General features: G+C 39.4%; 1 protein-coding gene across 18 annotated transcripts in view; it reads left to right on the top strand.

The window, feature by feature from the left end:
• Positions 1–14,339, top strand: part of UNC79 (unc-79 homolog, NALCN channel complex subunit) — a 278,472-nt gene that overhangs the window by 221,187 nt on the left and 42,946 nt on the right. For 17 of the 18 annotated variants that reach the window (XM_012497970.2, XM_030803527.1, XM_030803532.1 and 14 more), the window contains 5 exons: positions 3,114–3,226; positions 3,312–3,397; positions 4,547–4,720; positions 8,447–8,515; positions 12,128–12,238. In XM_012497970.2, coding sequence (XP_012353424.2) covers positions 3,114–3,226; positions 3,312–3,397; positions 4,547–4,720; positions 8,447–8,515; positions 12,128–12,238 — 553 coding nt within the window. Of the gene's footprint in view, positions 1–3,113; positions 3,227–3,311; positions 3,398–4,546; positions 4,721–8,446; positions 8,516–12,127; positions 12,239–14,339 lie in introns of those variants that run through there. The other variant, XM_030803538.1, reaches the window with a different exon arrangement.

The raw sequence follows: 14,339 nt of genomic DNA, 5'->3' as shown, positions 1-14,339 counted from the left end.
TGGGTAAAATACCTAGGGATGATATTGTTGGGTTACAGGGTAGGTATATGTTTAATTTTATCAGAAACTACTGGAACTTCTCTTAAAGTGGTTATGCCACTTTATATTACCATCATCAATGTATTCTGGTTGTTTCATATTCTTGCCCAACTTTGGCATTGTTGGTCTTTTTAATTTTGGTCATTCTGGTGGATGTGTAATGGATATTTCATTATAGTTTTAACTTGCATTTCTCTATGACATTTTTTTAAGTGCTTATTGACCCATTGCGTATATTCTTTTGAGAAGTGTCTGGTCAAATCTTTTGAATATTTTAATTGGGTTGTTGTCTTTTTATTGCTGAGTTGTAAGACTTTGTACTGAATACTAGTCCTTTGTTAAGTAGGTTTTGAGACTATTTTCACCCCGTCTGGGGCATGCCTATTTCTTTTCTTAGTGGTATCTTTTGCTGAGAAATTTTTAATTTAGATGAATTCTAATGCATTAAAACAAAACATTACAATTATTGCTTCTTGTTATTTGTCTAAGAAACCTTTGTCTACTTCGAAGTCATGCAGATATTCTCTAATGTTTTCTTATAAAAGCTTTATGGTTTTCATATGTATATTTGGCATTTATAAAACCCATCTCAAATTAATTTTTATTTGTGGTATGAGGCAGCGGTAGGAGTTCATTTTTATCCACATGGATATTCAGTTTTTCAGCACAGTTAAAAAATATATTCTCTTTTCTTATTGGATCACTGTGGTGCCTGTTAAGCTTAGAAACCATAGAAGAGTGGGTCTATTTCTGGGCTCTCTATTCTGTTCCATTGATCTATATATTAATTCTTAAGCTTGCACTACGCCATCTTGATTATAGTACCTTCATAGTAAGTAGTAAGTCTTAAAATCAGGTGGCATGAGTCCTCCAAATTTAGTTATCTTTTTCAAGATTGGTTTGGATCTCTAGATTCTTTATATTTTCATAAAAATTTTGGAATAAACTTGTCATTTTTATCAAAAAAGCCTGCTGGGGTTGTATTGAAAGAACAAATCAATTTGGGGATAACTGACAGCGTGAAAATATTGAATCTTCCAATTCATGAACATGGTATATATCTCAGTTTCATGAGATCTTCTTTAATTTCTCTCAGCAATGTTTTTTACTTTTCAATGTAGAGGTCTTACCATTTTTGTTAAATTTATTCTCAAGAATTTTATGTTTTTTATACTAATGTAAGTGGAATCTTAAAAATTTTCAACTTTTTGCTGCTGATATTGAAATAACAATTGATTTTTGCATATTAGCATGTATTCTAGCTAAATTCACATATTAGTTCTAGTAGTTGCTTTGCAGATTTCTTAGGATTTGATTTTGTATGGAAAAATCATCTGTAAATAGCAAGAGTTTTACTACTTCCTTTCTTATTTTAATGCCTTTTGTTTCTTTTTATTGCCTTATTGCAATGGCTAGGACTGCCGGTGCGATCATAGAGATGGGAGAGTGGGCACCCTTGTCTTGTTTCCTCTCTTACAGGGAAAGTATTCAATATTTACTATTAATCACAGTAGCTATCGGTTTTTTATAGATGCCCTTTAGCAAATTGAGGTATTTCCATTTTGAGGGTTTTTGTTGTTGTTGCTGTTGCTGTTGTCGAGGCAGGGTCTTGCTCTATCACCCAGGCTGGAGTGCAGTGGCACCATCTTGGCAGTCTCAACCTCCCTGGCTCAAGTGATCCTCCCACCTCAGCCTCCTGAGTAGCTGGGATTACAGGTGTGTGCCACCATGCCCAGCTAGTTTTTTGTATTTTTAGTAGAAATGGGGGGGGGTTTTGCCCTGGTTCCCAGGCTGGTCTCCAACTCTTAGGCTCATGCAGTCTTCCTGCCTTGGCCTCCCATAGTGCTGGGCTTACAGGCGATAGCCACCGTGCCTGGCCCAGTCTGAGTTTTTGTCATGATGTGTGTCGACTTTTGTGAGATGTATTTTCTGCATCTATTGAGATCAAAGTTTTTTGTCCTTTATTTCTTAATATATTGAATTATACTGGCTGATTTTTTGAGTATTATTAAACTATTGTTATACTCTTGGAATAAACTTTACTTAGTTATGACCCTACTTGGTCTTTTAATCTATAGCTGGATTCAGTGGCCATGATGACTATGGGTCTGTCTGTCCTCTTCCCATTTCTTTTCTGTTTCCGTCTTTTTAAAATTTATTTTGATAATGGCTTTATTAATTTTAGTTTTAGGGCTATGCTGGCTGCATCAAACAAATTGGGAAGGGTTCTCTCCTTCTCTATTTTCTGAAGTTATTGTAAGTTCGGTGTTATTTTTTCCTGAAGAATATTTTTGACCTAAAACTTTGAACCAGCATTTCAGGGTAGATGTGGCATAATGAGGTAATAATTGGCACAATTAGGTAAGCAGTACTTCTTACTCTTTATCTATTTACATTCTTTGATTTTATCTTTCTTCCTTCTGGTAACTTACCCCCTAACTACTTCAAGAAGCATCCTTTCTGGTACCTTGGTCTAAGGGGCAGGGCCTCATAAATTTGGCCTTACTTTTGATGTGCAGAGGTGCAATGAAGGGTGAAGGGCAAACTGCACCTGTCAAAGTACAAGTGTCAGCTCAGATGCCCAAAGAAAACTTCCCAGATCTCCTAATGAGAATGAACATCTCCCTCACTGCATATATATATATGCACACACACATATATATATATACATAATGAATTTTTTTTTCCTCAGAGCAACTCTCTCTTAGCCAGTGACAGTTTCCTGGGAGGATTTTCCTGGTAATCCTCATCCAGGGCTCTAGTCTTGACTGTCATTCTGTGAGCATGTGACCTTTGTATGTGGCCTCTTCTCTCAGGATCTCATAACCTTCCTGAGTCCATTGTGGGACCTGGAATACATCTGAGACTACACTGGCATTTCATGGTTCTCTATTTCTAAAAACTTCTTGTTAACAGGGATTAGGTTTGAATAGAATATTTCATTTCACTGATGAAATGACAGTGAGCTATCCCATAAGAGGCATGGTGTGCAAATGTCTGAACTCTAAGTAAATATCTGAACACATGCTCACTGGCCCATGACTTCGTGTCTTTTCTCCCCTGTTCAACTCCAGCATGATGGTTCCCGGCAATGCGGCGGGGGTGGCCAAGCAGTTCCTGCGCTGCATCTTCCATCAGTTGGCCCCCAACGGCATCTTCCCGCAGCTGTTCCAAAGCACCATCAAAGGTAATTCATCCACTGAGGATCCAGGCACCATAAATTTGCCTCATCCCAGACACCCAAACACTAAATCTGATTGTTGACTTTCCAGATGGGACTTTTTTACGGACCTTAGCCTCGTCTCTGATGGACTTCAATGAGCTGAGCTCCATCGCAGCTCTCAGTCAGCTCCTAGAGGTGGGTTTCCTTTAGTGACACCCTAAGCCCCAGCCGAAACTCTAAGCCCCAGCACAACTGTGGGCTGTGTTTCTTTGAGTCACACCTTAGGGTACTGCTGAGGAAGGATTTCAATGTTATTTAATTTAAAGATGAAATCTAAAATTTTTTAATTAAAAAATATATATTAAATTTAAAGCTAAGGGCTGAGTGCAGTGGCTCATGCCTATAATCCCAGCACTTTGGGAGGCTGAGGCAGGAGGATTGCTCGAGGCCAGGAGTTCAAGACCAGCCTGTGAAACATAGCAAGACCCCCATCTCTACAAAATAAAAATAAAAAAAATTAGCTGGCGTGGTGGCACATGCCTGCAGTCCCAGCTACTCAGGAGACTGAGGGGGAAGGATCACTTGAACTCAGGAGTTGGGGGCTGCAGTGAGCTGTGATGGCTACACTATACTCCAAGTTGGGCAACAGAGCGAGACCCCCCAACTCAAAAGAAAAATAATAGAAAATACTAAAATTTAAATAATTTAAATTTTAAAAATTAACATAATTTAAATTTTAAAAAGTTAATTAAGAAATAGAATTGCATAGAAAAGTGTCAGTTGGACATTGCTGCTTTGTGTGGATTTACTCTTCATTGAAAACTTCTCCATACCCTCAGCTAAGTCGTGACCTTGCTTCCACAGAACAACCCGGTTTTCCAAGGGCAGAGTGGTGGGTGGAGCTATGGGCGTCGGATCAAGAGACTTAGGTTCAAGTCTCAGCACCACTGCAGGTCAGCTCTCGGAGTTTGCTTGCAGGAGATGCTCACTGCTAGAAAAAAGGCTGCAGCTCCTGTAATTCTTCGCTCAGTCTTTGTGAGGGGATTATTTCCAGTGAGCATCATTCATTGTTTTCTTAGCACCGAACCACACCAATTGTAGACCCTTGGAAGCTGTTTCCTATTTCTTGCTCACATTTCACCTCTCACCAATTTTCCCCCCTTAAGTTTGTCTGAACGATTTTTCTCAGTATCCCTCCAGTCTGTCACAGGGATTGGCCTTTGTAGTAGGCATCGAACATGTTTATAGCCTGAAGATGTGACTTTTAAACTGACCTTCACCAAATAGCACTATGCATTCTCGTGCTGTTTCAGCAGTTGATTGCCTATGCTTTTGTGTTTTTAGGGTCTAAATAACAAAAAGAATTTACCAGCAGGGGGTGCTATGATTCGCTGTTTGGAAAACATTGCAACCTTCATGGAAGCTTTGCCTATGGATTCTCCTAGTAGCCTCTGGACCACAATCAGCAACCAGTTTCAGACATTTTTTGCCAAGCTGCCTTGTGTTTTACCTCTGAAGGTAAGCTGAGCCGAAGATTTCATTTTCAATTAATTTCTTACCATTTTCAGACCGTTTATGTACAAGCAGCAAAGTCTTGGGTGATTTAATGTATTGCAAAGGACAATGAGGAAACTCCGTCAGCCACGGAGTGAGGACACTTATTTAGGTTGTTCTGTCTTCTCTTAGAGAATGACAGGAATATGGAGTGAGCATTTTGCTCACTGATTATGAATATGCATGTTTCCAGTTGATTTGAAAAAAAAAAAAACAGCCAGGAAGACATGAGTAGATTGTGTTTATCTGGCAATTTTTCTCCCATAGATATTAAATAAGTAAGTAAATAGTTTTGTCCAAAAGCATATACATATAAAGTTTCCATTTTAGAGAATTATCTAAAGGGAAGTGATTGCTATGTTTGTGAATGATGATATTTCTGCTTGACTGTTACCCCCTACACCATACCATCTCCCAAGAATACACACATAATTACCTACCTGGAAATCTGGTGGCCCAAGAATCATTGACAACATGAGCTCAGTAAATGCAAATAAGAAGCCAATACTGTTAAAGTTGGAAGAAACCTATAAAGATCATCCTTTCCAATGCCTCTCTTTTCTAAATGAATTCTGCAAATTCAGAGGTGGTGTAGCTTCTGGAAACAACACAGTGGTGGCAATGCGAGGATTAGAACTGAGGTTTTCTGACTCACAGTCTAGTGCTCATTTCACTAACAGACTCTTCTTGCCCTTCTACAGCAGGGGTGTGTTGAAGGCATTCATGTCTCTAGAGTAGGGGGCAGGGTGGTGGCTGGCAGTGGCGTTGCTGGCTTTGAACCTGACCTGCTCCATGAGGTTTTTTGTGCTTTCTCTATGCAGATTACAGAAGCATTTAACTGGCAACAAAATGAATCAGGCAGGGCATAGCGGCTCATGTCTGTAATCCCAACACTTTGAGAGGCAGAGGTAGGAGGATCGCTTGAACCCAGGAGTTTAAGACCAGTCTGGGGAGCATGGGGAGACCTTGTCTCTATGAAAGATTAAAAAAAAATAGGCCTAGGCAATATAATGAGACTCTGTCTCTTAAAAAAAATTAGCTGGGCAAGGTGGCGTGCACCTGTAGTCCCAGCTACTTGGGAGGCTGAGGTGGGCTCATTGAGCCCAGGAGGTTGAGGCTGCAGTGAGCCATGATTGCACCACTGCACTCTAGCCTGGACAACGGAGAGAGACTCTGTCTCAAAAATAAATAAACAAATAGAAAGTATTTTAAAAATTAGCCAGGCATGATGGCATGTACCTGTTGTCCCAGCTACTTGGGAGGCTGAGGTGGGAAGATTGCTTGAGCCCAGGAAGTCGAGGTTGTAATGAGCCATATTTGTGCCACTGCACTCCAGCCTGGGCAACAGAGTGAGATCTTGTTTCAAAAATATAAAATAAAATAAAAATAAAGTGCATTTCCCATAGACAGAAAAACAAAAGGATCAGGTTACCTATTAGTAGCTCCACTTCTGAAATGAGTATTATGTAACATAAGATACTTGATAAAGATCGACAACCTATGCTAATACATTTTTCCAAATGGGCAGATACTACTGATAGGTCTGCAAGGGATAATGCAGGGACCCTTAGCTCAGCGTGTGCTGCTTTGAGCTTGGAGTTACTGTGAGAAGCAGGAGTATAGAGGAGGGATCTTTACCACCTCTTATATTCTGTGGTCTTTGTTTGCCCACAGATGTGGAGTAGCTGAATAAATCCAAGCAAGAAGGGTTAGTACTTTGAAACTGTGTATGTGTATAGCTACTGTACATCAACACACAGGAAATTGAGTGCACAAATTTTAAGCACGTGGAGCCTCCTAGGACCCGAGAACCAATCAGGGCTCCACTACTAAGGAGCCGCACACGCTAAGAGAAGGGATGGGATGAGGTATGGCAAATTTTTTTTTTTTTTTTTTTGAGACGGAGTCTCGCTCTGTCACCCAGGCTGGAGTGCAGTGGCACAATCTTGGCTCACTGCAAGCTCTGCCTCCTGGGTTCACGCCATTCTCCTGCCTCAGCTTCCCGAGTAGCTGGGGAATTTTTTTGTATTTTTAGTAGAGACGGGGTTTCACCGTGTTAGCCAGGATGGTCTCGATCTCCTGACCTTGTGATCCGCCCGCCTCGGCCTCCCAAAGTGCTGGGATTACAGGCGTGAGCCAACGCGCCCGGCCGAGGTATGGCAAATTTAAATGCCTGTGTGCCGATGTGACTGTCAGAAGATTTAACTTGGGCACAGAAGAGTGGCAAGTGTTGCCAGCTGTAAACAAGTGGCATGCCTAATTTGTGACAATCAGCGTGCCCATAGGGACCCTGCCTACAGGGTTAATAAAGGAGAAAAGATAATAAGGAGAATTGAGACCCTTAGGAACTGGAATGTGCCAGTCCTTCTTTGAGGTCAGTGGCTACTCACGCCTGCCAATTGTTGTTCTGTGGGAGCGCAGGCCTCAGGTTGTCTGTCTTCCTTTTTTTTCCCAAGAGGACATTTTCTGGTTTTTAAATCACTATGGGGGCCTGATGAGCAGCCAGTTTTTAGCCTCTGGTTTAAAGTAATGTAAATGTCACATCAACTCCGATGAGTGTCAAGCAGATTAAATAGAACCAGTTGTTCCCTTAGAAGGCACTTGTGAAATACTTTCAGAATCTGTGTAAGAATTTCCCTGGCTAGGGCAGATCTGGGCACTGCCCCTGATCATCTTCTGCCTTTGTTTTTAATCTCTGGGGAAAATAATAAGCCACTGAAACCTTCTATAGTTAGTTTTCATCAGTTTATAGAAGCAGATCTCAAATGTCAGTGTGCATCACTGTCCGTGAAGGACTTGCTAAAACACAATTTACTGGGCCTGATTTGGGAGTTTCTGATTCAGCAGGGGTGGAGCTTGAGGATTTGCATTCTGGCGCATTTCTAGCTGCTGGTTCCGGGATTCCACTTGGAAAACTCCTGGCTTATTTTGTACTATCTTGAGGAAGTTAATGTATGTACACAGCTGCAGAAATTTAACTATAGCCTGTTATTGTGATCTATTTACCATATCATTGTTTATTCTTGCTGTAACATTTACCCCCAATCCTAGTAAACTCAATTTAAAAAGTACATTTTGATGTGGAATCTTGTCAATATAGAACTCGAATGGATGGGTAAGGCATGATTTTGTCTTGTAGAAATTTTACTGCATTTTCTCAGGTTTTTGTCGTGTTGCTTCATAGCAGAGAAAGGGCAGATGAAACTGGTTCTTATGTAGATTCATGTTTTTTTTTAAATAGATCTAAGCAGTTTTTTTTTTTCCCTAAAAAGGCCTTTCACAAATTGGTGTATCTCTTTAGAGTTAGATACATTTAATATCTACCCAACAAATTTCTGTTCATTGTCCGTCCATCCATTCATCCATCCATCCATCCATCTACCCATCCATCCACCCATGTCTCTATTCAACTGTCTATCTCATTAATTTTTAGGGCTATATCTTTGAAAAATACTTTAGGAGCTGTGTTTAATTATTTAATTGTTTACCATTGTATAATTGTTTAATTAAAATTGTTTTAACCTGAGAATGATTTTTCTCAACAAGGATATTATGGCATGGGAATCTGTAGAGAGGCAGTCATATTTCAAATTTTTCCTTTTGCTAAAATAAATGCTTTCAGGACATATTTGAAGCAAAAGTTATATTAAGGTGGAAACTGATTTTTACTTTTTTCGTATTTATTCACAGTGTTCTTTAGATTCCAGTTTGAGAATTATGATTTGCCTCTTGAAGATCCCTTCTACCAATGCTACAAGGGTATGTATGTTTCAGAAAAACATAACAAATTGGTTAGTCAGTTATTTTTTAACCTAATGAGATAGGCTTGTAGCAATACTGAAGACATAGTTATTGCATACTGAACGCTTCCCTTTCAGCCTTCTTCTCTCTCTTCATGCTAGGTCAGTGCCTTGTATAAAGAGCTCTATCTAATACATCACGATGTCATGGTTTATAACTGGTCCTGCTAGCCCTGGGCCATGCCCCCCAATCCATCCCCCATACTACTAACTAGGCGATCCTTCTAAACAGGATCTTATTGTGTTTGTTCCTTGCTTTAAAATCTCTGATAACTGCTCATTTCTCTCAGAATGATGTCCAGATTCCTTAATGTGGTATCTAAAATGTTACTTCATAACTCTCCAGCCCACCCTTCCAATTTAATCTTTGGCTCCATGTCTCATTCATCCATTCCTCCTATGCACTTTCAGAATCAGCGTTATCATCATCATCATTGCAACAACGACCACTGTTTGTTATCATATGGCAGACATTGTGCTTAATGCTTCAGATATATAATCTTATTTAATTTCATACTTCCTTGCCTTTGCTTAGGCCATTTCCTTTGCCTGAAATGCTTTATGCCCTCTTTGGTGTGGTGAACTCCTTCTCATTCTTCAAGGTCCCATTTAATGAAAAAACATGTTCATATTATCTGTAGCAACTTTCTCCAGTATCAGCTTCCACAGTATTTGATAGAGCTCTCTATAGTAGCACTTACATTGCCCTGAAGTGGTCCCAATGAGACCACAAGCTTCAAGAAGTTCTGCACCGTATCTCATTCACTTTTGTATTCCAAGCTGTATTTCTGCACTGCATTCGATGCAGTGGTACAATAGTTTGCATTGCTATAGCTTGTAATTACTATTTAATATACCAACAATGTACATATTCTGCAACTATTTAACTTGACTGTGCTTTCGTAGACTCATGGTTTATGCTAGAAGGTTACAAAGAGATCATTAGCTTCAATCCACTCATTTACAGACGAGGAAACAGGCTCAGAGAGATGAAGTGTCTTGGCCAGGATCACATAGCTGGTTAGTAGAAGATTTGAGACTTGAGCATAGGTCTTTTGGGTCCATATCGCCCCATCACTATGCTGCTCTTCTAGATGTAAGAGCAAGTTTCCATATAGGCTTGAATTCAGGCTTCTCTTTTTGACCAATAAGGATACATTATGTGCAACATGAGACATTCCTATTCCATTCATCTATTGACAATGTTTCAAGACAAGAGCATATATACATGTATATATATATATGTTCATTTTATTTTTTTAAATTTTTTTTGAGACAGAGTCTCACTCTGTCACCCAGGCTGGAGTGCAATGATGCCAACTTGGCTCGCTGCAGCCTCCAGCTCCCAGGTTCAAGCAATTCTCCCTGCCTCAGCCTCCCAAGTAGCTGGGACTACAGGCATGCGCCATACGCCTGGCTAATTTTTGTATTTTTAGTAGAGATGTGGTTTCACCATGTTGGCCAGGCTAGTCTTGAACTCCTGACCTCAAGTGATCCACCCGCCTCGGCCTCCCAATGTGCTGGGATTACAGGCGTGTGCCACTGCGCCCAACCTCAAGGCAATAGCATTTACATGGAGCAAAGAATAATGAATCATCAGTACTATGTCTGTGAGTTTCTTTAAGATTTTCTATGTGGAACGCACCACATGGATTTCTGTGGGGAATACAAATAAGTAAAAAACAGAATTCCTATCTTTAGGGGAAACTAACATAGAGTGCATTCATTTTCATGTCAATAAGAAAAAAGAACCTCAAATATACTTATATCCTTTGATTTAGTCATTTTTTTCTGGGAATCTATTCTGGGAAGAAAATGCAAATGCTAATTTCATGTAAAATATATTTATTGGGGTGTTATTTATAGTAAAATGTGACCTTGTGGCCATTAAAATGGATGATTATGAAGAATTAAATCGCACTGGGAATTTCTGATGTTATATTAAGTTAATAATAAACAAAACCTAGGATTGTACATGTGTAATATTTCCACTACGTATCAAAATGTAATCATGAGGTGGTGGGACTATGGATGACTTTTACTTCCTCATGTGTCCTTTCCTACATATCTTGAATTTGACATTGAACATGTATTATTATTTTTTATTTATTTATTTTTAGACGGAGTTTCGCTCTTGTCACCCAGGCTGGAGTGCAATGGCACGATCTTGGCTCACCTCAACCTCCACCTCCCGGGTTCAAGCGATTCTCCTGCCTCAACCTCCCAAGTAGCTGGGACTACAGGCATGTGCCACCATGCCTGGCTAATTTTTGTATTTTTAGTAGAGACGGAGTTTCACCATCTTGGCCAGGCTGGTCTCAAACTCCTGACCTCATGATCCACCCGCCTCAGCCTCCCAAAGTGCTGGGATTACAGGCGTGAGCCACCGCGCCCAGCCTAAACATGTTTTGAAAACCAGACAGTGAGCACTATAGAGATTGAGAAGTATTGGAAATCATGGCATGCAAGTGTTTTGGAGTCCAGTTAAAATCCTATCTTCTCTGCAGAGCAATTCTACCTCTGGAAAATTGCCCTGGAACTTGGCTTTGAATTCCACCTGATACCTTTATGGCCTTAGGCAAATTGCTTGTCTACTTAACTGCCTAAGCTGCAGAACAGGAATGGATACTAAATCTTCAGAAGGTTAATAATGAAGATCATAGCTAACACTGATGGAGAGCTTACTAGTGCCAAGTGCTTTACATATATTATCTCTTTTAATTCTCATAACTTGCACCCTAATGAGGTGGAAGCCATTATTATCCCCTTTTTACAGAGGAGAAAACCAAGTTCCAGAGAGATTAAATCACTTATTCAAGGTCACAGTGAGCTAGAGTGTGAAAACGCTTGTGTCAGAATTTAGTGCTTGTGTCATTACCTATATTATAACACACTGTTTCCCAGGGTAGTTTATGAGAAATTTGAATAAGATAAACTATATGAAATCATCCATCTAACTGTGTCTGACACTCAGTAGGTACTCAACAAATGTTTCTAAATGACTTAAGAAAGCATATGGAACTAAAACTGATCCTTTATGGGTAGGATTCAGGGGGAGAAACCGAAACAGACTATGCTTTTCTGATTAACATTGGCAGGAGGCTGGGTTGTGATGAATTTTATCTAAGCTATAGTACTTTAGTACTTACATGCAAGGGTGGTTTGTGCTACCTAACCCAGAAGACAGGCTTACAGATCTGAATATGATGAACTCATAAATACTTAAATGTTCTGTTAAAGTGGAAGATCCTATTGCAAACCCCACACTCTTGATTGCTTAGGGTGGACATGAAGACAGGGTTGTAGTTAGGAAGGTTTGTAAATGATGCCACATGGAAAAATGAATGTCTTTTTGAGCAGTAAAATGATTTGGTCCTGCTCTTTGAGCCCTTGACTGAAGGTGCAGTTCTGTTTTTATTAGACCAACGGGGTTGCTACAGGAGCCCCCTGGCAACAGATTTTTTGATTAAAAAAAAAGTGATTCCATTAGTTGAAGTATCATAGGATTTTAATACTTTTTAAAAATGAAGTAATCAGCAATTGACTTTATTTGGCCCCAATCTTATTGCAGAGTTTGTTGGAACCGTTTTCAAAACTGCTCAGCTTTGTAATTCAGAATGCTGTCTTTACGCTGGCCTACCTGGTAGAGCTGTGTGGCTTATGTTACCGAGCTTTCACTAAGGTAAGCAAGCTTCCATATGTGTGTTCCTGTGAAACTGAAAACTGGCAGAAATATATTCTTTTGAATCAGTGTCAAGTCCCTTTTAGGTCAGTTGCTTCCATATAGTTAAAAATGAGTAATTCTACTGAGGTCTAATAAATACCATGGTAAGGAAACACTTTAAACACACACACACAAACGCACACACAATGTCTAAAATATGCACATATGCGGATTTGGAGAACTGAGGGTCATGTGGTTAGAACAGAAGTGGTATTTTTAATAAAAAGAGCTAATGGTTGACATGACCTCTTAAGGTCCTTTACAAGTTCATCATCCCATGATTAGTGGGGCAAGACATCTCTACATATCATTTTTATACCCAAAGTAGAAAAATATCAGCTTGTCATTTGTAAAAGCCCTTGAAGGACTCCTTAATTCTCATCATTTGTCTATCTCTCTAGGTCTGGGTTCTTGGCCTCTGAGATTGGAATCTCATCTTTTGTCATCTTGCTTTAATAATGGTTTCTCTGTTGCATTATCTGTAGCACCCCGGCCCACTACTGAGAAAGTGGAAAAGTACTGTTGGCCCAGTGGCAGTAGCAGCCTTGTTGGAGCTGGTAGATGCTGTCCTAATGGAAAAGCAGAATGCAGGGCAAATTGGGAGCATTTCTATCCTTAAGAACAATGTGCAAATGTTACCCTTTCAATTTCCAAATTTTCCAAGCTTGTTTTCAATGGGTCTCTGTTTCTGTTGTTCTCTCTTGAACAGTCAGAATGTCTCTTATTCATGTTGTCCATTTCTATAAGCCCTTTATTTTCCTCATAAAAATCTAATTTTATACTAAGGCTTTCATTCTATTTAAAGCATTCTTGTCCCCTTTCTTACCAACTTGGGTCCATTCTGTCATGTTAAGTGTTCCATGGTAATCTTTACTTTGTTTTTCTGATTAGAAACTATTTATTACCCTGCCTGGAGCAATATGTTTTCTAACTACCAAGATGGTCAGCATTTTTTTCTTCTTTTAGAACCTTCTTGAAAGTTAACTTCTTCTTCTTTTTCACTTAAAAAAGTAGATCTATAAGACACAGCACCAAAAAGATTTCCTATTTCTAGAAACCATTTGATTTCTTCATTGTGTTTATGTTTAGTTTGTTTAAATTATACCTTTTCTGGGGGAAGAATCATAATGAGTTTATACTTTCTATGTTGTACACTATAGATATTGATTACAGGGGACCTTCTAGCATTTGAATTCAAGATATTATTGGTTTTCAATTCAAGATATTCATTATACACGATATCTCCTCATAATCCCTCATAACTTTAGTGGCCTCTTACTTCCCGTTATCATCTACCCTTTCTCATTCTAACAGAAGATGATGATTACTTGTAGAAAGCTTCAGTTGATGGTGTTCCTACCTTCCTCGCAGATAATGAGAAACTATAAGAAATTGTTTAAAAATAGCAGTAGCTAATTGAGCTGTCTCCCTTATATAATCAAAAGAAAAGGCACAGAAAGGTAAGAACTTTGGAGACCTCACTTTCTAGCAAACTGGTAGTCTAGATACCCTGAAAACCATCCCACTTAAAATGCTAGGAACACTGGATGAAATGTAATAAAGGTGATTTTTAATGTAGAGCTAATTTTATAAGAATGAAAGGGGCAAAAATGAAGCGGGATTGAGAATCAGAGTGGTAAGCATATAAGTAGCCCTGTGGTGGGGGTGTTGCTTGTCTTGGTAACTTAGTGGCTAGAGTTTTAAAGCCCATACATGGAAAGGAGATTAAGTCTTGGGATTATCCAGGCAGGGAGTTAGATCTGAGTTATCCCTAGCAAAAGGTCAGAACCCTTGAAAGGCTATTCACTTGGTAAAAGGGTGGTTTGGAAAGAATACATTCTTATATAGAGGTGACAAAGAATGGTATCTGTCTCAGTTTGGGAACTGGGAGAAAGATTTATAGTCTTCCTTGAAAATTAGTAAACATGGGCCTATCTTGGATCAGGTTTAGAGTTTGAATTTATAATACTTGCATGCTCTTGGAACTCCCAAGCTGAAGAGTCAAATAACATTAGTGCTTAGCAAGTAATAACCTTGGAATATCTGGCAGAAGCAATAT

Source organism: Nomascus leucogenys, chromosome 22a (assembly GCF_006542625.1).
Source record: "Nomascus leucogenys isolate Asia chromosome 22a, Asia_NLE_v1, whole genome shotgun sequence".
In the NCBI taxonomy this organism is placed as follows: Eukaryota; Metazoa; Chordata; class Mammalia; order Primates; family Hylobatidae; genus Nomascus; species Nomascus leucogenys.
The sequence above is the reverse complement of the archived record's forward strand: the minus strand, read 5'-3'. Positions and strand labels throughout refer to the sequence as shown.